At 45.3% G+C, this 26,005-nt stretch overlaps 1 protein-coding gene across 1 annotated transcript in view; it reads right to left on the bottom strand.

Moving 5' to 3' along the window:
• dnah2 (dynein, axonemal, heavy chain 2) overlaps positions 1-26,005 on the bottom strand; it is a 330,858-nt gene that overhangs the window by 295,289 nt on the left and 9,564 nt on the right. Inside the window, exons 4-7 of the mRNA XM_072591365.1 lie at positions 24,054-24,245; positions 23,379-23,607; positions 22,248-22,358; positions 18,075-18,313 (exon numbers count right to left, since the gene is read on the bottom strand). Coding sequence (XP_072447466.1) covers positions 18,075-18,313; positions 22,248-22,358; positions 23,379-23,607; positions 24,054-24,245 — 771 coding nt within the window. The remainder of the gene's footprint in view (positions 1-18,074; positions 18,314-22,247; positions 22,359-23,378; positions 23,608-24,053; positions 24,246-26,005) is intronic.

A 26,005-nucleotide genomic window follows, 5' to 3' on the forward strand; every position in this document is an offset into this window, starting at 1 on the left:
AAGTCAAGTTAACAGGATGAAGATTAAGAGAGAAGGTAGTGATGGATGCAAATATATTAAAATGTTCCACATTTTGATGAGAAAGATGTCAAAGCCCTTTTTATTTCATTTGAAAAGTTGGCTTGGCAGATGGAGTGGTCAGAGGACTTGTGGGTAATGCTGGTTCAGACTAAGCTGGTAGGTAGAGCTAGTGAGGTATTTACTGCGCTGTCAGGTGAGGGGGCAAGGGATTATGCAGATGTCAACAGGCTCCTTACAGTGCCTATGAATTGGTACCAGAAGCATATAGATAGCAGTTCAGAAACATGAAGAAGGAACCAGGTCAGACTTACGCTGAGTTTGAAAGAATTAAACATAGCAATTTTGATAGATGGGTGCAGGCTTTAAGAATAGACAAGACGTATGAGGCTTATGAAAATAAGAGAGATTATTCTGCTGGAGAAGTTTAAAAACTCACTTCCACAGGTGATAAGAATTCACGTGGATGAACAGAAAGTTCAAGAAGTGAGAAGAGTGGCAGAGATGCCAGATGAATCTGCATCGGTGCATTAGGTGAAGGTTAGCTTCCGACAGGAATTTCATCCAGTGAGGGATAGATTAGATTAGATTAGATTAGATTACTTACAGTGTGGAAACAGGCCCTTCGGCCCAACAAGTCCACACCGCCCCGCCAAAGCGTAACCCACCCATACCCCTACATCTACATCTACATCTACATCTACATCTACCCCTTACCTCACACTACGGGCAATTTAGCATGGCCAATTCACCTGACCTGCACATCTTTGGAGTGTGGGAGGAAACCGGAGCACCCGGAGGAAACCCACGCAGACACGGGGAGAACGTGCAAACTCCACACAGTCAGTCGCCTGAGGCGGGAATTGAACCCGGGTCTCAGGCGCTGTGAGGCAGCAGTGCTAACCACTGTGCCACCGTGCCGCCCACAATTGGGAGAAATTGGGAGAATTGGGAGAAGGGGAGATCCTACCCGACAAACCAAAGAGTAGACAACACTGGTAAGAGTTTACCACAGGTTAAAAAGAAGCCCAAGAGGGTGGACCAGAGGTGAAAGGCCTCAGATGTTTCCACTGTGGTAAAATGGGACACGTAAAGGCGCAGGGCTGGTCATTGAAGAAAGGCACTGTGGGAAAAGATGTGGTAAAAAAGGCTAAGCCAGTGGCATTAGTGAAAGTGGTAAAAGAGACCCCAAGAAAAATCGAGGAGCTGCAGGAGAGTGCACAGCCAAGGCAGGGGCTGGGTATGGAGTTAGTTTCCAATCTCTATAAAGACTTCACCTCTGTGGATAACGTTTACTCAGGACGAACAGGGGGAGAAAGGAAAGAGATTTTAAGAGATACGGGATCTAGTCAGTCTCTAATAGTAAGAGATGAAAGTATTTGCACTCTTTCTAACATTACCTGAGAGGGTGATAATTTGTGGAATAGATGGATAGAATTTTAGTGATCCCTTGTTTAAGATCAAGTTGGACAGTCAAACCAAAACTGGGAAAGTAACAGTGGGAGTGATTGACCGAGTGTGTCATTTTCAGGAATAGTTTGTTCTTGGGAACAATTTAGCAGGATCCAAGGTGGGAGTGACTCCCTGTGTTGTGGAGAAGTCAAAGGATGACCAGGGAACTGAGGAGTTAAAAGAAGAATACCCTGGAATGTTTCCAGACTGTGTAGTAACAAGATCCCACTGTCGTAAATCAAAGCAAGAAGGAAAAAAAAACTAAAGAGAAAGATGAAGGAGTTGATGCTCAGTTAACGGACGCCCCTGTTTGCTGCAATTGTACAGGAAAATTCTGAACAGGCAGAGGGTCAGGCAGAAGGGTTTCATCCTGAAAGACTGATGCAGATGAACTCAGGGCATGGTTAGGAGCATGGCACTGGGCGATCACAGCAATTATAGAAACATGGCGCAGCGGTGGACAGGACTGGCAGCTTAATGTTCCAGGACACAAAGGCTACAGGAAGGTTAGAAAGGGAGGCAAGAGAGAACGGGGAGTGTCGTTTTTCATAAGGGATAGCATTATAGCTGTACTTAGGGAGGATATTCCCGCAAATACATCCAGGGAAGTTATTTGGGTGGAAATGAGAAGTAAGAAAGGGATGATCGCCTTATTGGGATTGCATTATAGATCCCTAATAGTGAGAGGGAAATCGAGAAACAAATTTGGAAGGAGATCTCAGTTATCTGTAAGAATAATAGGGTGGTTATGGTAGGGGATTTTAACTTTCCAAACATAGACTGGGACTGCCATAGTGCTAAGGGTTTAGATGGAGAGGAATTTGTTAAGTATGTACAAAAAAAGTTTCTGATTCAGTATGTGGATGTACCTACTAGAGAAGGTGCAAAACTTGACTTACTCTCCGGGAATAAGGCAGGACAGGTGACTGAGGTGTCAGTGGGGGAGCACTTTGGGGCCAGCGACCATAATTCTGTTAGTTTTAAAATAGTGATGGAAAAGGATAGACCAGATCGAAAAGCTGAAGTTCTAAATTGGAGAAAGGCTAATTTTGATGATTTTAGGCAACAACTTCAAAAGCTGATTGGGGGCAGATGTTTGCAGGTAAAGGGATGGCTGGAAAATGGGAAGCCTTCAGAAATGAGATGACAAGAGTCCAGAGAAAGTATATTCCTGTTTGGGTGAAAGGAAAGGCTGGTAGGTATAGGGAATGCTGGATGAGTAAAGGAATTGAGGGTTTGGTTAAGAAAAGGAAGGAAGCATATGTCAGGTATAGACAGGATAGATCGAGTGAATCCTTAGAGTATAAAGACAATGGGAGTATTCTTAAGAGGGAAATCAGAAGGGCAAAAAGGGGACATGAGATAGCTTTGGCAAATAGATTTAAGGAGAATCCAAAGGGTCTTTACAAATACATTAAGGATAAAGGGTAGCTAGGGAGAGAATAGGGCCCCTCAAAGATCAGCAAGGCGGCCTTTGTGTGGAGCCGCAGAAAATGGGTGAGATATTAAACGAGTACTTTGCATCACTATTTACTGTGGAAAAGGATAAGAAAGATAAAGAATGTATGGAAATAGATGGTGACATCTTGAAGAATGTCCAGATTACAGAGGAGGAAGTGCTGGATTTCTTGAAACACATAAAGGTAGATAAATCCCCAGGACCAGATCAGGTGTACCCTAGAACTCTGTGGGAAGCTAGAGAAGTGATTGCTGGGCCTCTTGCTGAGATATCTATATCATCGATAGTTACAGGTGAGGTGCCAGAAGACTGGAGGTTGGCTAACATGGTGCCACTGTTTAAGAAAGCTCGTAAGGTCAAGGCAGGGAACTATAGACCAGTGAGCCTGACGTCAGTGGTGGGCAAGTTGTTGGAGGGAATCCTGAGGGACAGGATGTACATGTATTTGGAAAGGCAAGGACTGGTTAAGGATAGTCAACATGGCTTTGTGCGTGGGAAATCATGTCTCACAAACTTGATTGAGTTTTTTGAAGTAACAAAGGGGATTGATGAGGGCAGAGTGGTAGACATGATCTATATGGACTTCAGTAAGGCGTTCGACAAAGTCCCTCATGGGAGACTGATTAGCAAGGTTAGATCTTATGGAATGTAGGGAGAACTAGCCATTTGGATATAGAACTGGCTCAAAGATAGAAGACAGAGGGTGATGGTGGAAGGTTGTTTTTCAGACTGGAGGCCTGTGACCAGTGGAATGCCACAAGGATCGGTGCTGGGTCCACTACTTTTCATTATTTATATAAATGATTTGGATGTGAACAGAGCAGGTATAGTTAGTAAGTTTTCAATGACACCAAGATTGGAGAGGTAGTGGACAGAGAAGAGGGTTACATCAGATTACAACAGGATCTGGACAAGATGGGCCAATGGCTGAGAAGTGGCAGATGGAGTTTAATTCAGATAATGTGAGGTGCTGCATTTTAGGAAAGCAAATCTTAGCAGGATTTATACACTTAATGATATGGTCTGAGGGAGTGTTGCTGAACAAAGAGACCTTGGAGTGCAGGTTCATAGCTCCTTGAAACTGGAGTCGCAGGTAGATAGGATAGTGAAGAAGGCATTTGGTATGCTTTCCTTTATTAGTCAGAGTATTGAGTACAGGGGTTGGGAGGTCATGTTGCGGCTGTACAGGACATTGGTTAGGCCACGGTTGGAATATTGCATGCAATTCTGGTCTCCTTCCTATCGGAAAGATGTTGTGAAGCTTGAAAGGGTTCAGAAAAGATTTACAAGGATGTTGCCAGGGTTGGAGGATTTGAGCTACAGGGAGAGGCTGAATAGGCTGGGGCTGTTTTCCCTGGAGCGTCGGAGGCTGAGGGGTGACCTAATAGAGGGTTATAACATCATAAAGGGTATGGATAGGATAAATAGCCAAAGTCTTTTCCCTGGGGTGCGGGAGTCCAGAACTAGAGGGCATAGGTTTAGGGTGGGAGGGGAAAGATATAAAAGAGACCTAAGGGGCAACTTTTTCACGCAGAGGGTGGTGCGTGTATGGAATGAGCTGCAGAGGAAGTGGTGGAGGCTGATACGATTGCAACATTTAAGAGGCATCTGGATGGGTATATAAATAGGAAGGGTTTGGAGGGAGATGGGCCAGGTGCTAGCAGGTGGGACTAGATGGGGTTGGGATATCTGGGCAGCATTGATGGATTGGACCAAAGGGTCTGTTTCCGTGCTGTACACCTCTATGACTATGACTATGACTTACAACAAGAATGAGATAATAAAAGCTGTAGATGCATACTCAGAAAAGGAATTAAAATGTATCCCTGAGGGTTATTATCTGAAGGATAGAATCCTAAGATGAAAATGGAGACCCCAGCAGATGAGTGCAGGGGGGAAATGGGCAGAAATGCACCAGATTGTGTTGCATACAGACTGAAAGTATTTTGGGTAGCACATGAATTGCCAGTAGGTGAATTAGCTAAACAACACCTGAGGAGGGCACAGCATAGAATGAAGCAGGTGGCAGATAAAAACTTTGAAATACAGATGTTTTCCCATGGGGATGACGTATTAGTATTGTTACCAATGGTAGGAGGTCCCTTCAAAACCAGGTATAGTGGTCCTATCAAATTGAGAAAACGTTGAGTGAGGTAAACTATCTGGTAAAGATGCCGGATAGAAAAATAACTGTACTGGGTATGTCATGTGAATATGTTGTCATATAGGTGTCAGTCACTGCCTCGCAGAGTGAGGAATCAAATCCAGATGATGTGGATTTGGATGTGCCTCAGGGTTTGGACAGGATAGCGAACCAGCTGTTTCAGGAGCAAAGAATCAAGTTAAAACCTTTGTTGCAACAATATGAGGATGAATGGGGAGGACTAATGCTGTTGTGCATGAGGTGGAAGTAGGGAATGCTGTTCCAATAAAACAATACCTCTACAGGCATAACCCTCTCAAAGCCCCACAGATCCAGAAGTAGGTGAATGCAATGCAAGACATCATCAAACCAAGTCAGAGTGAGTAGAGTTCGCCGATCGTGTCAGTTCCCAAACCTGATGAGATCCAATGATTTTATGTAGACAATTGGAAGGTCAACACAGTAACTGAATCAGACTCCTATCCAAGACCAAGGTTGGAGGACTGTATAGAGAAGGTTAAACAAGCCAGTTACATCACAAAGTTGGACTTACTGCTTGGTTTTTGACAGGTACCTTTATCAGAGAAAGTGAAAGAAGTTTCTGCATTTGTAACCCCAAATGGACTATATCAATTCAAAGGGATGTCCTTTGGAATGAAGAACACACCAGCCACATTCCAAAGCCTCATGAACAGAGTTGTTGCCAGATTACAAATCTGTACTGTATATCTTGACAACGTAGTGATCTTTAACCATTCATGGAAAGATCACATGCTACAGTTGGCAGAGCTCTTTGAACGATTATGAGAAGCAAAACTGATAATAAACTTCAAGAAAACAGAATTTGCAAAGGCAGAGATAACATTTTTGGGACACAACATCAGACATGGAATTTCCACGGTCATCCTTGAAGAAAGAGGTGCTTCGATTTTTGGGACTGAGCGGATTTTACCAGAAGTTTGTTCCAAACTTCAGCAGTGTGGTGCCACCGCTGAAAGATTTACTGAAGAAGAATACGAAATTTCAGTGGAGAGAACAATGCCAGGAGGCATTTGATAACTTAAAAACCATATCAACAACACCAGCAGTTTTATCTACACCAAATATTTTGAAACCCTTCAAAGTTGCAGTCGATGCTAATGATATATGAGTTGGAGCTGTACTGATGCAGGAAGATTAAGGATGGAATTGAATGACCAATTGGCTACTTTTCGAGAAACCTCAATATCTATCAGAGAAAATAATCTACTGTTGAAAAAGAGTTATTGAGTTTGGTACTGGCCTTACAATATTTTAATGTTTATGTGATGAACAAAGTGTCAGAGACAGTTATGTACAAGGACTACAACCCTCTTACATTTTTGGAGAGATGTAAAAACAAAAATATGAGACTATGGAGTCTTACATTACAGACTTTTAATTTACAAATTATTCATGTTGCTGGTCATAAAAATATGATAGCAGATGGGTTATCACAGACTTAAAAGAAAAGGTATAGATAAGATTGGACTGTATCTATTCCAATGTTACCTATGTGTGCAGAATTAATATGAAAAGTATAACTTAGATTAATGACATATACATTTCATAGTAGGTATTAAGAATTAGAGAAAAAAGGCATCTTTTCATTATGATGGTTCTTTTTTTAAGAGGGGAGGTATTATGAAGTTGAAGGCATGTACATTCACTTTAAAACAGAAAGTGTTTTCTGAATTTTGAAGTAAACTTCAAGTGCAGACTCAGCTGCCCAAATGGAAAGGCTAGGAGATGGGCTGTTCCAAAATTGATACACGTAACAATTGGCTGATAAATGCATACCTGAGGTTTGGTTGCTGTTTTGACAACAATTCAATTTTAATCAATTAGCTTAAATTATTCTGAGGATACTAAAACCCAATCAACTTTGAATTTATTGTTTTGACAACATTGGACCAATGAGATGGTACGATCTTGGGGGGGGGGGGGGCATATAAAAAAGAACAGGGGCATTTTGAAAATTGGTCAGGGAGGAACTGCCATTGATCAGCCGAGCAAATACCATAGAGCCAGAGAGCTACCTGCGCATCCAACATCTTGCTCTTAAAGAAAACAGAAAACACTCTCTATCAAAGGGATCTTTTCATGTAAAATATACTCACAGTAAAAAGAGAGATGACCCAGGGAGATCAGCAGAAGGAAGACTGAAGACTGCAGAGAAGACAGAGACTAAGTGGTCTTGAAATTAATTTAATGTAATGTTTAATAAGCGTGTTTTTGAAACAGCATTTTCTATGCAATTTAGGTCAGATAGTAAGTCGTTAAGAAAAATAGGGCTTAGATTTTGTGAATATGCTTTATTTAGTATTCACTATTAGAGTTTGGAAAATAAATTGTAAAGGATTATTAAGGTGTGTGGTGTGTTGTCTTTCATTAGCGGGGGATTGAGTTTAAGAGCCACAAATTTATGGTGCAGCCCTGGTTAGACCACACGTAAAATATTGTGTTCAGTTCTGGTCACCTCATTATAGGAAGGATGTGGAAGCTTTAGAGAGGGTGCAGAGGAGATTTCCCAGGATGCAGCCTGGACTGAAGGGCATGTTTTATGAAGAAAGCTTGAGGGAGCTAGAGCTTTTCTCATTGGAGGAAAGAAGGTGAGAGGTATACCAGAAGATGAGAGGCATTGATAGAGTGGATAGCCAGAGACATTTTCCCAGGGCGGAAATCACTATCACGAGGGGGCATAATTTAAGGTGATTGGAGGAAGGTTTAGGGGAGATGTCAGAGGTAGGTGCTTTACACAGAGAGTGGTGGGTACGTGGAATGCACTGCCAGCAGTGGTCATAGAGTTGGATATATTTGGGGCATTTCAGTGATTCTTGGATAGGCCAATGGAAGATAGTACAATGAAGGGTATGTAGATTAGTTTGATTTTAAGAGTAGAATAAAAAGTTGGCACAACATCAAGGGCCAAAGGGACTGTACTGTGCTGGACTGTTCTATGTTGTATGTTCTATGTTATTTTTCTTTAATTAGTGGAAATGAGGAGTTCTGTCACTCACTTTTTAACAGATTACGAGGCGAGGCAAACTTTTCTGGGTGTTTGGTTTTAATTAACAGAAGGATTCAATCTCCACGTCATAACATTATCATGTTATCTCTCCCCTCCCCTCCATCCCAGCGGGACTCCCTATCCTTTCAGGTCTGACAGAAGACACACTATTGTTCTGCCATTCTCACATTCCGATCACTTAGTCTGAACCATCAACATTTTTTCCACCAGCACCCTACACTCACTAACTTCACACTGTTCCCCCCAAATATAGCATAAATGCTGTCCCTCCCACACTTTACTTCAGCTATGACGAAGAGGCATCCAGACTCGAAACATTAGCTTAAGCTCTCTCTCCATGGATGCTGTCTGACCCACTGTGATCTCCAGCATTTGTTGTTTTCAGGACATACAGATCATATAGTGTTTAGATAGAGCGACACATACAAGGTTACACTGCATAGGAGGTGCACAAAAAAAGCAACATTACTCAACATTACAGAGGTCCATTCAGTAGTCTAATAACAGCAGAGAAGTTGTTCTTGAATCTCTGAGTGCATGTGTTTAAGCTTCTGTCAGAAGAGTTCGGAAGAGAGCCTTTGGGGGCTTTCCAAAGGGTGAAATAACAGGACTCTTGCTAAATATGAACAGGATTAAAAATAGTAAACTTGGATTTATGAAAGGGAAATCACCCTCCACAAATCTGCTGGAGATTTTATGATGATATAATTCACAGAATAAATCAGGGACACCCAAAGGATATAGTGTATTTACATTTTCGTGAAGCTTTTCATAAAATCCCCCATAAAAGGTTTGTGTGCAATATTTAAGAATATGGGACTGAGGGTATTATACTGGTATGGATTGAGAATTGGTTAGCAGATAGAAAACAGAGGGTAGGAAAAAATAGATTTTCTTCAGAATGGAATGCAGTGATGCATAGGGAACCATAGGGAACAGTACTTCAGCCCTAGTTATTCACAGTGATTTGAATGACGAAATCAAATGAGGTACTCTTCTACCTTTGCAGATGCACAAAATTAAGACTTGACTGGTGAAGAAGATTTAAAGAGGCTCCAAGGCAATTGAAACAAGTCAAGCATGAAAGAGTACACAACAGGTGCAACATAACATGTGGCACGGTGGCACTGTGGTTAGCACTGCTGCCTCATAGCACCAGAGACCCGGGTTCAATTCTCACCTCTGTGTGGAGTTTGCACATTCTCCCTGTGTCTGCGTGGATTTCCTCCGGGTGCTCCGGTTTCCTCCCACAGTCCAAAGATGTGCTGGTTAGGTGAATTGGCCACACTAAAATTGCCCATTGTGTTAGGTGAAGGGGTAAATGCAGGGGAATGGGTCTGGGTGGGTTGGTCTTCGGAGGGTCGGTGTGGACTCGTTGGACCAAAGGACCTGTTTCCACACTGTAAGTAATCTAATCAAAAACAGTTCCCTTTGAAACACATTGACTGTGTAAATCAGCCAGTTTCGAGATCAGTCCTCAATAAAAAGGAAACCAATGAACAAACCGGTTATATAATTCAGACAGCTTAAGAATCAGGTTTCCCCCTAAAAATACAGAAACCAATGGCAGCTGTACACGCTGGATGTGGTCAGCCAGCTCAGAGCCAGTCCCCTGACACAAATGGAGGGTCCTTCACTGATCCAGCTCCCAGAATGAACAGGGTGTCTGACAGTCCTGTTTATTTTCTTACACTGAAAGACAGGAGTGACTGGGCTTGTATACCCTTGACTTTCGAAGACTGAGAGGGGATATGATTGAGACATATAAGATTATTAAAGGATTGGATACTCTGGAGGCAGGAAACATGTTTCCGCTGATGGGTGAGTGTCGAACCAGAGGACACAGCTTAAAAATATGGGGTAGACCATTTAGGACAGAGATGAGGAGAAACCTCTTCACCCAGAGAGTGGTGGGTGTGTGGAATGCTCTGCCCCAGAGGACAGTGGAGGCCCAGTCTCTGGATTCATTTAAGAAAGAGTTGGATAGAGCTCTCAAGGATAGTAGAATTAAGGGTTATGGAGATAAGGCAGGAACAGGATACTGATTAAGGATGATCAGCCATGATCATATTAAATGGTGGTGCAGGCTCAAAGAGTAGAGTGGCTACTCCTGCACCTATTGTCTATTGTCTATAATGTGTACAAGTATGAAGTTATCCATTTCACGAGGTAAAAAACAGAACAGCAGACTTTGAATTGATGATGATAAATTGGGAAAATGTTGATGTACAAAGGTGTCAGGTGTCCTTGTATGCCAGTCACTAAAAACAAAGATGTAGGCAGGTGCAGCAAGCAGTTAGAAAAGTAAATGATATGTTGGCTTTCATTGCAAGTCGGTTTGAAGATAGGAGCAAGGAAATCTTCATGCAGCAATCCGGGGCCTTGGCGAGAACACACCTTGAGTATTGTATGCAGTTTTGGTCTCCTTACCTAAGGAAAGATATTCTTTCCAGAGTGGGAGTGCAGTGTCATAGAGATGTACAGCATGGAAACAGACCCTTTGGTCCAAACCGTCCATGCCGACCAGATATCCCAACCCAATCTAGTCCCACCTGCCAGCGCCCGGCCCATATCCCTCAAAACCCTTCCTATTCATACACCAATCCAAATGCCTCTTAAATGTCGCAATTGTACCAGCCTCCACCACATCCTCTGGCAGCTCATTCCATACACGTACCACCCTCTGCGTGAAAAAGTTGACCCCTTAGGTCTCTTTTATATCTTTCCCCTCTCACTCTAAACCTACGCCCCTCTAGTTCTGGACTCCCCCACCCCAGGGAAAAGACTTTGTCTATTTATCCTATCCATGCCCTTCATGATGTTATAAACCTCTGTTAGGTCACCCCTCAGCCTCCGACGCTCCAGGGAAAACAGCCCCAGCCTGTTCAGCCTCTCCCTATAGCTCAAATCCTCCAACTCTGGCAACATCCTTGTAAATCTTTTCTGAACCCTTTCAAGCTTCACAACATCTTTCCGATAGGAAGGAGACCAGAATTGCACACAATATTCCAACAGTGGCCTAACCAATGTCCTGTACAGCCGCAACATGACCTCACAACTCCTGTACTCAATACTCTGACCAATAAAGGAAAGCATACCAAACACCTTCTTCACTATCCTATCTACCTGCGACTCCACTTTCAAGGAGCTATGAACCTGCACTCCAAGGTCTCTTTGTTCAGCAACACTCCCTAGGATCTTACCATTAAGTGTGTAAATCCTGCTAAGATTTGCTTTCCCAAAATGCAGCACCTCACATTTATCTGAATTAAACTCCATCTGCCACTTCTCAGCCCATTGGCCCATCTGGTCCAGATCCTGTTGTAATCTGAGGTAACCCTCTTCGCTGTCCACTACACCTCCAATTTTGGTATCATCTGCAAACTTACTAACTGTACCTCTTATGCTCACATCCAAATCATTTATGTAAATGACAAATAGTCAAGGGCCCAGCACCGATCCTTATGGCACCCCACTGGTCACAGTCCTCCAGTCTGAAAAACAACCCTCCACCACCACCCTCTGTCTTCTACCTTTGAGCCAGTTCAGTGGGCTGGTACATTTGGCATTTCAGGAGCGATTGGGTCGACTGGGCCTGTATTCACTGGAGGTTAGAAGAATAAAAGAGCACTCTCACTGAAAATGTCGGAACGTTTGGCTGGCTGGATGCAAGAATGATGCTACCCCCAGCTGGAGTTCTAAAACAAGAGATCGTGGTCTCCGGATACGGTCTGGTGAGACAATGCTGCCCCTTTAACAAGATTATTTTGTCCTTGGGTTCTTTTTTTAAGGGAGGTTGTAAAGGCAGGGGTGCCAAAATGTCTGAGTGTGAGCCTGATTTAACAGTGGCAGCTCTCCCAGGTGAGGCTTTTTCCTGCTTGGGTTAGCTGTAACAGTGAGAAGCTGCTTGCAGTGCACAAAGGTTCCAAGCTTCAGCAGATAATTCCTGACTGGCCTTCTCTCTGAAATTTCTCCGGGCTGTAAGAACCTGAGTCTGAATTTACCTTTTGCCAAGGGATGGGATTATGGGATGTTACGGGAATTGGAACAGCTCCTTAGTTAAGTTACTAAATTGAGTTGGTTGGGTTTTTAAATTGTCAAGTATTCTAAATTCTGTTTTGCTTGTGTTTCAACTGTAGTGTTTAAATAAATTCTGTTTGCTTAAAGCTGAGTGGTTTGACTTGCTGCATCACTCCTGGAATATCCACTTCACACCTGTCTTTAAGAAGGGAAACATTAGGATGTATGCTTTCTTCTGGAAATATCTTGACGTGGTCTGGCCTGGTCCATAACACCCGCCCTTTAGGAATGAGATGAGGATAAGTTTCTTCACTCAGATATGGTGATCCTGTGGAATCCTCTACCACAGAAAGCTGTGGAAGTTCAAAACACTGAATATATTTAAGAATGAAGCAGACAGGTTCTTAGGATGCAAAGGCATCAAGGTTTATAGGGAGAGAGCAAGAGTCTGGCATTGAGATAGAGGATCATCTATGAATGACAAAGCAGTCTCAATGGGCAAAATGGTCTACTCCTGCTCCTATTTCCTATATTCCATGACGTGGAGGTGCTAGTGTTGGACTTTGTCTACCCCAAAGTTAAAAATCACACATCAGGTTATAATCCTACAGATTTATTTGAAAGTACAAGGTTTCAGAGTACTGCTCTTTCGTCAGGTAGCTAGTGGGGCAGGTACATGGGACACAGAATTTATAAGTAAAAGATCAAAGTGTCATACAACTGATGCAATGTATGAGACAAACGTAGATGGCTGTTAAGTTTTTAATCGGTTAGAATGGGGTTGCAGGTTTTGATTGATTTTTATGTAAATCTCAGAATTTCTTTCAAGTCACAGCCCCGAGATAACTTAAGATATAATCAGTGGATAAAAAAAGGTGACATCTCAACTCAGTCGATGCAGTAAAGATTTTATTTCCAAAGGAGGAACTTATAAAATGTCACGTTGCGAAGGGTCTGTTTCTGTGCAGTACATCTCTATGCTTGTATGACTGACTGACTGCCGACAGATGGTGTGCCTTTTGAACAAAATAGAATGTATGTACAAATACAAATCTGGAAATGCAAATTCACTCCAAAGACTCGTGTGTGTGTGTGTCTGTGTGTGTCTGTGTTGTGGGATCACCTGTCGTGTGACATGAACCCAAGGTCCTGGTTGAGGCTGTCCTCGTGGGTACCAAGCTTGGTTATCCGCCTCTGCTCAGTGACTCTGCTTTGTTGTGTATCCCCAATGGAGGATGGTCACCTGAAGATCTCAGGCCAAATACCCTTGATCGCTAAAATGATGGCCCACTGGGTGGGCAAGTCCCTATCTGGCGATTGTTGCACGGTGTCCGTTCATCTGCTCTCATAGCATGTCCATGGTTTCGCCAAGGTACCATGTCTTGGGACATCCTTGTCTGCTGCACATGAGATAGAGTCACATCAGTACCTGCCAGGCACGTGGTGGGTGGTGTCCCCACGTGTAATGGTGGTATCCATGTCGATGCTCTGACATGTCTTGTCATGGCAACCACTACAGGGTTGTATGGAGCTGTGATCAATGTTGTCCTGAAGGCTGGGCAGTTTGCTGTGAACAATGGTCTGTTTAAAGTTTGGCAGTTGCTTAAAGGCAAGACGTGGAGGTATAGGGAGGATCTTGACAGGCTGAGAAGAACATGGCGTAGGTTCTTTGAACAACAAAGGGTACGCTATCGATCATATCCTGTGTCTGTCTCCCAAGGAGGTCATTATGGTTTCTCACTGTGGCACATCAGAACTGGCGATAGATGAGTTGAGCATCGTATGCTGTTCTTATGAGGGCATCTTTGAGCAGCTTCAGGTGCCCGTCACATTCCTCCTCATCTGAACAGATCCTGTGTATGCGTAGGGGATGGCTGTTTTAATATGTTTAGGTGGAAGCTAGAGAAGTGCAGTCTCGCATGCATTGATGATGGACTCGATCGGCAGTATGAAGATCAATAATCAGGTAAGGGCACTCACTTTGGCTCAGCATGTGTCAGGAAATTCAAGCTGTGAAGTCAATGTGCCCATGGCATGTGATGTTATGACTATATTTTGCAGAGTAGAAAGGAAACTACATATTCTAGGTTACTAGAGACACCTACGATCACAACAACCTCTGTGTGAGGGACAGGATGATGGTTTGGTTGACACATGTCCTAGCATCTGTGGAATGCGAAGTCAGCTCCTGCTCAAACTAATGGAAATTCCCACTCATAACCAGCTGCAGAGGCACAACATGGAAGAAGATGTTCCCAGTAACAAAAACAAAAATTGCTGGAAAAACTCAGCTGATCTGGCAGCACCTGGGAAGACAAAGGAGTGTTAACATTTTGGGTCCAGTGACTCTTCAGCAGAACCGAGTTCTGAATAAATATTGGAAATTTCAGTCGAGAGAGGTTGTCCACAAGATATAGACAAAGAAGGAAGTGGAAATTCACACAATACTGAACAGTGCATTCTGCTCCTACCACTGAGGCACTTGTCTATCTCATACACTGCAGGCAAGGATGCCCTGGCGAAACCATGCAGACACTATGAGAACAGATGAACGGTCACCACGCAACAATCACTAGAGAGGGATGTTCCCTCCCAATTGGGGAACACTTTAGCGACCAAGGGCATTCAGACAGGGTCAGAGAGATTCTTTCTAACCAGGATAGGGTTAGAGTCAACTCCCAGAGCATTGCATTGATGAGCACAAAATTCACGAAATCAATTTTGTCAAGTTTTGACATTCTCATCAACTACATGTAGCAATGATAAATACACACAAAATTATAAAATAACTAATGAGTGACCTACTCACTTTACAATCAACTGGTGAACCTTCATAACATAGACAATAGCAATGACTGTGAGAGTGCAACTTTAGAAGATCATTGTACAGGCTCATCTTGGTCTGGAGCTTGTACCTTGTGTGAGTGTAATAAAGGAAAGTTAGTTGATAGGGGCTGCACAGTGGCTCAGTGGTTAGCACTGCTGCCTCACAATACCAGGAACCCAGTTTTGATTCCAGCCTTGGGTGACTCCCTGTTTGGAGTTTGCATATTCTCCCCATGTCTGAGTACATTTCCTCCAGGTGCTCCGGTTTCTCTCACAGTCCAAGGATGTACAGGTTAGGGCGGATCACTGCACATTGAACCGATTCACTCTGCTGGGACTGTAACAGGAGCTCAGTGATCATTGAACACTGAGCTGGCTCTCTCTGCTGGGACTGTAATAGGAGCTCAGCGATCACTGCACACTGCGCTGACTCTCTCCTGGGACTGTAATAGGGTCTCAGCGATCACTGCACACTGCGCTGACTCTCTCTGCTGGAACTGTAATAGGAGCTCAGCGATCACTGCACGCTGCACTGACTCTCTCTGATGGGACTGTAATAGGAGCTCAGCGATCACTGCACGCTGCACTGACTCTCTGCCGGGGACTGTATTAGGAGCTCAGCAATCACTGCACGCTGAGCTGACTCTCTCTGCTGGGACTGTAATAGGAGCTCAGCAATCACAGCACGCTGCGCTGACTCTCTCTGCTGGGACTGTAATAGGAGCTCAGCAATCACTGCAGGCTGCACTGACTCTCTCTCCTGGAACTGTAATAGGAGCTCAGCGATCACTGCACGCTGAGCTGACTCTCTCTCCTGGAACTGTAATAGGAGCTCAGCGATCACTGCACGCTGAATTGGATCTCTCTGCCCAGCGTGTAATAGGAGCTCAGCGATCACTGCACGCTGAGCTGGATGTCTCTGCTGGGACTATAATAGGATCTCAGCGACCACTGCACGCAGAGCTGGATCTCTCTGCTGGGACTATAATAGGATGTCAATGATCACTGCACGCTGCACTGACTCTCTCTCCTGGAACTGTAATAGGAGCTCAACGATCACTGCACGCTGAGCTGACTCTCTCTCCTGGGACTGTAATAGGGTCTCAGCGACCACTGCACGCTGCGCTGACTCTCTCTCCTGGGACTGTAATAGGAGCTCAGCGATCACTGCACGCTGAGCTGACTCTCCTGGAACTGTAATAGGAGCTCAATGTTCACTGCACGCTGCACTGACTCTCTCTGCTGGGACTGTAATAGAAGCTCAGCAATCACTGCACACTGACCTGACTCTCTCTCCTGGGACTGTAATAGGAGCTCAATGATCACTGCATGCTGCGCTGACTCTCTCTGCTGGGACTGTAATAGGAGCTCAACGATCACTGCACGCTGCGTTGACTCTCTCTGATGGAACTGTAATAGGGGCTCAGCGATCACTGCACGCTGCACTGACTCTCTCTCCTGGGACTGTAATAAGAGCTCAGCGATCACTGCACGCTGAGCTAGCTCTCTCTGCTGGGACTATAATAGGATCACAATGATGACTGCACGCTGAGCTGGCTCTCTCTGCTGGGACTATAATAGGATCACAATGATGACTGCACGCTGAGCTGGCTCTCTCTGCTGGGATTGTAATCGGAGCTCAATGATCACTGCTCGCTGCGCTGACTCTCTCTGCTGGAACTGTAATAGGAGCTCAGCGATCACTGCACGCTGCACTGACTCTCTCTCCTGGGACTGTAATAGGAGCTCAGCGATCACTGCACACTGCGCTGACTCTCTCTGCTGGGACTGTAATAGGAGCTCAGCAATCACTGCAGGCTGCACTGACTCTCTCTCCTGGGACTGTAATAGGAGCTCAGTGATCACTGCACGCTGAGCTGACTCTCTCTCCTGGAAATGTAATAGGAACTCAGCGATCACTGCTCGCTGCGCTGACTCTCTCTCCTGGAACTGTAATAGGAGCTCAGCGATCACTGCACGCTGTGCTGACTCTCTCTCCTGGGACTGTAATAGGGTCTCAGCGATCACTGCACGCTGAGCTGGATCTCTCTGCCCAGCGTGTAATAGGATCTCAGCGATCACTGCACGCTGAGCTGGATGTCTCTGCTGGGACTATAATAGGATCTCAGCGACCACTGCAAGCAGAGCTGGATCTCTCTGCTGGGACTATAATAGGACCTCAATGATCACTGCACGCTGCACTGACTCTCTCTCCTGGAACTGTAATAGGAGCTCAGCGATCACTGCACGCTGCACTGACTCTCTCTGCTGGGACTGTAATAGGAGCTCAGCGATCACTGCACGCTGCACTGACTCTCTCTCTGATGGAACTGTAATAGGAGCTCAGCGATCACTGCACGCTGCGCTGACTCTCTCTGCTGGGACTGTAATAGGAGCTCAATGTTCACTGCACGCTGCGCTGACTCTCTCTGCTGGGACTGTAATAGGAGCTCAATAATCACTGCACGCTGCGCTGACTCTCTCTCCTGGGACTGTAATAGGAGCTCAGCGATCACTGCACGCTGCGCTGACTCTCTCTGATGGAACTGTAATAGGAGCTCAATAATCACTGCACGCTGCGCTGACTCTCTCTCCTGGGACTGTAATAGGAGCTCAACGATCACTGCACGCTGAGCTGACTCTCTCTCCGGGAACTGTAATAGGAGCTCAGCAATCACTGCACGCTGCGCTGACTCTCTCTGCTGGGACTGTAATAGGAGCTCAGCGATTACTGCATGCTGCGCTCTCTCTGCTGGGACTGTAATAGGAGCTCAGCGATCACTGCACGCTGAGCTGACTCTCTCTGCTGGGACTGTAATAGGAGCTCAGCGATCACTGCACGCTGCGCTGACTCTCTCTGCTGGGACTGTAATAGGAGCTCAGCGATCACTGCACGCTGCGCTGACTCTCTCTGCTGGGACTGTAATAGGAGCTCAGTGATCACTGCACGCTGCGCTGACTCCCTCTGATGGCCATGGCAGAGTTCAGTAACTTGCAGAGGCTGGCAATCACTCCCTGAAGCTGTCAGTCCTTTGCAAAGTTATCACCCGCTGAACGATAAAGCCAGTTATCAGGCAACCATTATATAAAGTCTAGCTTCGACGTACCTGGATAAGCTTGGCTAGTTTGAGAAAGGGACCAATGTAAGAGGATTTGGAAAGTTCAAGGATAGACTGGATGTGTTTGACACCAGCTTTATCCAGTTGGAAACCAATCCCCGACAGATCATCACACCGGTTGCGCCAGAAGTCAATCTCATCCAGTGGTCCCGAGATCTCGCCTGTCTCTACAGCCTCCTGTGCACTTAGTACATCTTTAATCTGACGAGTCCAGTGAACAACAGCAGCTGAAAATTTAAGGGTACACATTAGATGCCCTTCTCAACACATTCAGTCATTTTTGGCCAGAGAAAACTCACTTTCACTGAATGCCATCCCTTATATTTCCCAAACAGGAGCTGGAGAAAGCTATGCAGCCTCTTGAATCTCTAAGATTGGAGGAGGAGACCATTGAACACCTCAAAACTGTTACACAGATTCTTTCTGAAGTTCCTCCATAATGAAATTTGCAGCCATTCAGTACACAATCAATAATATTAATAGCAATGAAAGAGATGATCAAACCAGTTTTAATAAAATGTTTTAATTCAGTCAAATAAAGTTGGGTAAAGGTGGATTACATCAATAGAACCATTGGGTCATAGAAACAGACCATTCAGTCCAACTCATCCATACCAACCAGATATCCTGTATTGATCTAGTCCCATTTGCCAGCACTTGGCCCATATCCCTCCAAACCCTTCCTATTCATATACCCATCCAGATGCCTCTTAAATGCTGTAATTGTACCAGCCTCCACCACTTCCTCTGGCAGCTCATTCCATACACGTACCACCCTCTGCATGAAAAAGTTGCCCCTTAGGTCTCTTTTATATCTTTCCCCTCTCACCCTAAACCTATGCCCCTCTAGTTTTGGACTCCCCCACCCCAGTGAAGAGACTTTGTCTATTTATCCTATTCCATGCCCTTCATGATTTTGTAAACCTCTATAAGGTCACCCCTCAGCCTCCGACGCTCCAGAGAAAACAGCCCCAGCCTGTTCAGCCTCTCCCTGTAGCTCAAATCCTCCAACCCTGGCAACATCCTTGTAAATCTTTTCTGAACCCTTTCAAGTTTCACAACATCTTTCCGATAGGAAGGAGACCAGAACTGCACACAATATTCCAACAGTGGCCTAACCAATGTCCTGTACAGCCGCAACATGACCTCCCAATTCCTGTACTCAATACTCTGACCAATAAAGGAAAGCATACCAAATGCCTTCTTCACTATCCTATCTACCTGCGACTCCACTTTCAAGGAGCTATGAACCTGCACTCCAAGGTCTCTTTGTTCAGCAACACTCCCTAGGACCTTACCATTAAGTGTATAAGGCGTGCCCTGAATTGCCTTTCCAAAATGCAGCACGTCACATTTATCTGAATTAAACTCCATCTGCCACTCCACAGCCCATTGGCCCATCTGGTCCAGGTCCTGTAGTAATCTGAAGTAACCTCCTTCGCTGTCCACTACACCTCCCATTTTGGTGTCATCTGCAAACTTACTAACCATACCTGCTATATTCACATCCAAATCATTTATATGAATGACTAACAGCAGTGGACTCAGCACCGATCCTTATGGCACTCCACTGGTCACAGGCCTCCAGTCTGAAAAACAACCCTCCACCACCACCCTCTGTCTTCTACCTTTGAGCCAGTTCTGTATCTAAATGGCTAGTTTTTCCTCTATTCCATGAGATCTAACCTTGCTAACCAGTCTCCCATGGGGAACCTTGTCGAACACCTTACTGAAGTCCATGTCGATCACATCTACCACTCTGTCCTGATCTGTCTTCTTCACTACTTCTTAAAAAACTTCAGTCATGTTTGTGAGACATGATTTCCCACGCACAAAGCCATGTTGACTATCCCTAATCAATCCTTGCCTTTCCAAACAAATGTACATCCTGTTCCACAGGATTCCTACCAATAGCTTGCCTCCCATTGATGACAGGCTTACCAGTCTGTAGATCCCTAGCATTTCCTTACCACCTTTCTCAAATAGTGGCACCACGTTAGCCAACCTCCAGTCTTCCGGCACCTCACCTTCCAGCACCATCTCAGCAAGGGGCCCAGCAATCACTTCTCTAGCTTCCCACAGAGTTCTAGAATACACCTGGTCAGGTCCTGGAGATTTATCCACTTTTACGAGTTATAAGACATTCAGCACCTCTCCCTCTGTAAAATGGACATTTTTCAAGGTGTTGCTATTTATTTCCTCACATTCCCTATCTTCTGATGCAAAATACTCGTTTAGTATCTCCCCCATCCCCTGCAGGTCCACACATTGGCTGACTTGCTGATCTCTCCCTAGTTACCCTTTTGTCCTTAATGTTTTTATAATAACTCTTTGGATTCTCCGTATCTCATATCCCCTTAACACCCTTCTGATTTCCCTCTGCAGTATACTCCTACTGCCTTTCTCCCCTTCTAGGGATTCACTCAATCTCTGTTGTCTATACTAGACATATGCTTCCTTCTTATTCTTAACCAAAACTTCAAATTCTCTCATCATCCAGCATTCCCTATACTTTGCCCTTCACCCTAACAGGAACATACCGTATCTGGACTCTCATTATCTCAGTTTTGATGGCTTCCCATTTTCTAGCTGTTTTGTTACCGGCAAAAATCTGCCCCCAATTAACCTTTGAAAGTTCTTCCTAATACCATCAAAATTGGCCTTCCTTCAATTTAGAACTTCAACTTTCAGATCCAGTCTATCCTTTTGCATCACCATTTTAAAACTAATAGAATTATATGAATATTGCCTCAGGATCATCGGTATTCACCTAACAAGGGCCGCAGCATGATAACTCATTGAAAGATCAGTTCCTCTGTCAGTACAGCTTTTCCTTGATAATGCACCAAGGTCCCAGCCCTAAATACTGTTCTCAGATTTCGAGCTGAATAAATACATTTTAAGGGGAATCTTTGAAGCAAGATGTGCGTAAAAGAATGGGATATGTTGATCAGTTGAGTCACAGACAGGTGTGACTTGAGGGATTAAACTTGAGCTGAATAAAGTATTGACATTCCGTAGATCAGATGTTGTCTAGTCTAACATTGACATAGATCTCAGGGTGCTTGTGGAGTGTGGATCCATATTTATGTTCAGAAATGCCTCCGAATATTTAACACTCCAATTGCGTATGGTCCCTTTCCTATCAGAAAGATGTTGTGAAACTTGAAAGGGTTCAGAAAAGATTTACAAGGATGTTGCCAGGGTTGGAGGGTTTGAGCAACAGGAAGAGGTTGAACAGGCTGGAGCTGTTTTCCCTGGAGCGTCGGAGGCTGAGGGGTGACCTTATAGAGGTTTATAAAATCATGAGGCTTATGGATAGGGTAAATAGACAAAGTCTTTTCCCTGGGGTCGGGGAGTCCAGAACTAGAGGGGCATAGGTTTAGGGTGAGAGGGGAAAGATACAAAAGGGACCTAAGGGGCATCGTTTTCACACAGAGGGTGGTGCGTGTATGGAATGAGCTGCCAGAGGATGTAGTGGAGGCTGGTACAATTACAACATTTAAAAGGCATTTGGATGGGTATATGAATAGGAAGGGTTTGGAGGGATATGGGCCGGGTGCTGGCAGGTGGGACTAGATTGGGTTGGGATATCTGGTCGGCATGGACGGGTTGGACCGAAGGGTCTGTTTCCGTGCTATACATTTCAATGACTCTATGCGGCTCCCAATGGAAGTGCCGATTACAGTTCCACCAGCAGAGAATGACCAGTTAATAGCTGGCATGGTGGCTCAGTGGCTTGTATTGCTATCTCATAGTGCCAAGGACCCAGGTTTGATTCCCTCCTTGGGCAACTGTCCGTGTGGAGTTTGCACACTCTCCCTGTGTCTGCATGGGTTTCCTCCAGGATTCCTCCCACAGTCACAAAGATGTGCAGAGCAGGTGAATTGCCCATGCTAAATTGCCTATGGTATTAGGTGTATTAGTTAGGGGTAGATGTAGGGGAATAGGTCTGGGTGGGTTACTCTTCGGAGGGTCGGTGTGGACTTGTTCAGCTAAATGGCCCGTTTCCACACTGGAGGGAATGTAATGTAATCTGTAGGAGTAGCATCAGATAGATAACTTCTTAACACAGATTCAATGTCTCAGGAAAGCAAATGGGCAATACTGATTGTAAAATAGTCACCAAAGGTGACCAATCTTACTATAAGCTCTACTCACTTTCCAATCTCTGTACAAGCTCCTTATCCAGCGCAACCTGATCAGGTGGTAAATTCATGCCCTCAAGTGGAATGTACAGTACTGTGTGGCCATCCAGCTTGTAACGAGCATCTACAGAAAACGGCAGGCACAGATCAAAGCTGAATACATTTTTTGCAACCTGATGCCGTGAACAGTACCCACCCATCCGCTGAGGAAAGTGATTCTGTCTAGATGTCGGGGGAGAAGAGGATCAGGGTCCTAAGCTCACCTGCCAGCACTCACCACCTTCCAAACCAAAAATGGTCCCCAGGGGAAGTTACTAAGAGAAGGGTTGCACCTGCACAATAATAATGCAAGACGAGGGGCGACCATACTGACCCTCCAATAGTCTGACACTCCCTCAGCACTGGCCCTCCAACAGTGCGGCACTCCCTCAGCACCGACTCTCCAACAGCACGGCACTCCCTCAGCACCGACCCTCCGACTGTGCGGCGCTCCCTCAGCATTGATCCTCCGACAGTGTGGCATTCCCTCAGCACTGACCTTCTGTCAGTGCGGCACTCCCTCAGCACTGAACTTCCGACAGTGTGGTGCTCCCTCAGTACTGACCCTCCGACAGTGTGGTGCTCCCTTAGCACTGACCATCTGACAGTGTGGTGCTCCCTCAGTACTGACCCTCTGACAGTGTAGCACTCCCTCAGCACTGACCCTCTGACAGTGTGGCACTCTCTCAGTACTGACCCTCCGACAGTGTGGTGCTCCCTTAGCACTGACCATCTGACAGTGTGGTGCTCCCTCAGTACTGACCCTCTGAAAGTGTGGCACTCTCTCAGTACTGACCCTCCGACAGTGTGGTGCTCCCTTAGCACTGACCATCTGACAGTGTGGCACTCCCTCAGTACTGACCCTCCGACAGTGTGGTGCTCTCTCAGTGCCGACCCTCTGACAGTGAAGGACTCCATGAATAGTGACCTCTGGCAGTCCTGGCACCAACAGCTAGGTGAATACCTTTATGCCAATACAGGAGTTTGTTCAAACCCATGCCCCTTGGTTCAACAGCAGTGACAGGAATGCAACATGCTACACCCAGGCTGACACTGAGCAGCCATGCGGGCAGCCCAATGTTCTGTATATCTGGTAAGTTGGTACCTGTAAGGCTGGCAAGGAACTTATGCAGATGTGCTGAAAAATTGTTCTTGAGACTGTCAGGCCACATTCGGTTTTCCAGGAACTGTGGAGCATAGATGCCCAGCATGTGCCTGAGCAGGCTCTCCAGATAACCTCCCCGGATGGTTCCAAACTGAACAACGTGCACAAAGTTCTCCGCATCAATCTCAGTATTCTCCTTACGGATGAAAAAAATGAGATGATCGGTGGGCTGTATGGGAAGACAGGAAGAAGATTCAGGCAGTCATAGAGCTTGCAGAGATTAACAGCTGCTTATTGTCAGGGAGGGGAGACACAGTCTTCTTTGGTGGTGATGGTGGTGGTGGGGGTTGACGGGGTGAGGCACAAAGCACGTGGAAGGGTTAAAGCGTGAGGAACTTCAAATTAAAGATAGTACTTTCAGGGATGATGCCAGATCGCACTTCGTCACAGCAAGGGGAACGGAATTCAGGGACTCTCGCCCCATGCACCAAAATTACCTGGCGGTCAACTGAAAATATTTTTAAAGAACTCACATATTTTTGGTTGCTCAAAAGTATGAAGGGATGCAAAAGCAAGTTGGATAAATGAAGTTAAGATAGAGAAGCACCCTGATGCCAATGGACAACAGTAAGCTGGAGGGGCTGAATGGCATCCGGTCAGTTCTGCTGAGTGTACCTGCTTGCATTGGAAACGTACGTGAGATGGGGTGCCAAGGTGCACCTGCAGTCCAATGAACTGATCCATGTGCACAGTCAGAACCCTCAGCCTTGTATCATAGATGAAGTCATCCAGATTGTGTTCATATTCCTCTGTCCACATCTCAGGCTGGAGATTCTCCAGAACCACACGGCTTTTAATGAGGTAATTCTGCAACAGAAAACACACAGTAAGGTTTGCTTTCAGGGATTTTTATGAAACATTAGACCTGGGCCCAGTCTTCCCATGTCCAAAGGAATGCTAGCTGGGATCAGTCCCACTGTGTTTCTGGTGCCAGGACACACACCGGGACCGGAGGTGCAAACCCCAGCACAGGAACAAGGGAATGCTGCAATGGGGAGGTGATGGCCTTTATCACTAGAATATTAACGGGAATTGGGTTCAAATCTAACCATGGCAATTTTAATTCAATAAAAAATCTGAAATTAAGAGTCTAATAATGAGCGTGAAATGGCTGTCATAGTCATAGAGATGTACAGCACAGAAATACACCCTTCAGCCCAACCCGTCCATGCTGCCCAGATATCCCAACCCAATCTAGTCCCACCTGCCAGCACCCGGCCCATATCCCTCCAAACCCTTCCTATTCACATACCCATCCAAATGCCTCTTAAATGCTGCAATTGTACCAGCCTCCACCACTTCCTCTGGCAGCTCATTCCATACACATACCATCCTCTGCGTGAAAAAGTTGCCCCTTAGGTCTCTTTTATATCTTTGCCCTGTCACCCTAAACATATGCCCCTATAGTTCTGGACTCCCCCACCCCAGGGAAAAGACTTTGTCTATTTATTTGATGCATGCCCCTCATGATTTTATAAACTTCTATAAGGTCACCCCTCAGCCTCCGACACTCCAGGGAAAACAGCCCCAGCCTATTCTGCCTTTCCCTGTAGCTCAGATCCTCCAATCCTGGCTGCATCCTTGTAAATCTTTTCTGAACCCTTTCAAGTTTCACAACATCTTTCCGATAGAAAGGAGACCAGAATTGCATGTAATATTCCAAAAGTGGCCTCACCAATGTCCTGTACAGCCCCAACATGACCTCCCAACTCCTGTACTCAATACTCTGACCAATAAAGGAAAGCATACCAAACATACCACCGTCACTATCCTACCTACCTGCAACTCCACTTTCAAGGAGCTGTGAACCTGCACTCCAAGGTCTCTTGGTTCAGCAACACTAAAATGTATAAGCCCTGCTAAGATTTGCTTTCCCAAAATGCAGCACCTCGCATTTATCTAAATTAAATTCCATCAGTCACTTCTCAGCCCATTGGCCCATCTGATCGAGATCCCATTGTAATCTGAGGTAACCTTCTTCACTGTGGACTAGAACTCCTTATTGAACTCCATATAAATCACATCTACCGCTCTGCCCTTGTCAATCCTCTTTGTCACTTCTTCAAAAAACTCAATCAAGTTTGTAAGGCATCATTTCCTATGCACAAAGCCACGTTGAGTATCCCTAATCAGCCCTTGCCTTTCCAAATACATGTACATCCTCTCCCTCAAGATTCTCTCCAACAACTTGCCCACCACTGAGGTCAGGCTCACTGGTCTATAGTTCCCTGGCTTGTCTTTACCGCCCTTCTTAAACAGTGGCACCATGTTAGCCAACCTCCAGTCTTCCAGCACCTCATCTGTGACTATCGATGATACAAATATCTCAGTAAGAGGCCCAGCAATCACTTCCCTAGCTTCCCACAGAGTTCCAGGGTACACCTGATCAGGTCCTGGGGATTTACCCACTTTTATGCATTTTAAGACATCCAGCAGTTCCTCCTCTGGTTCACTAATGCCTTTTTGGAAAGGAAATCTGCCGACCGTACCTCGTCTGGCCTACATGTGCCTCCAGACACCCAGCAATGTGGTTACTCTTAATCTCCCTCATATACAGGTGATGGGCA

This window comes from Chiloscyllium punctatum, chromosome 21 (genome assembly GCF_047496795.1).
Source record: "Chiloscyllium punctatum isolate Juve2018m chromosome 21, sChiPun1.3, whole genome shotgun sequence".
NCBI lineage: Eukaryota > Metazoa > Chordata > Chondrichthyes > Orectolobiformes > Hemiscylliidae > Chiloscyllium > Chiloscyllium punctatum.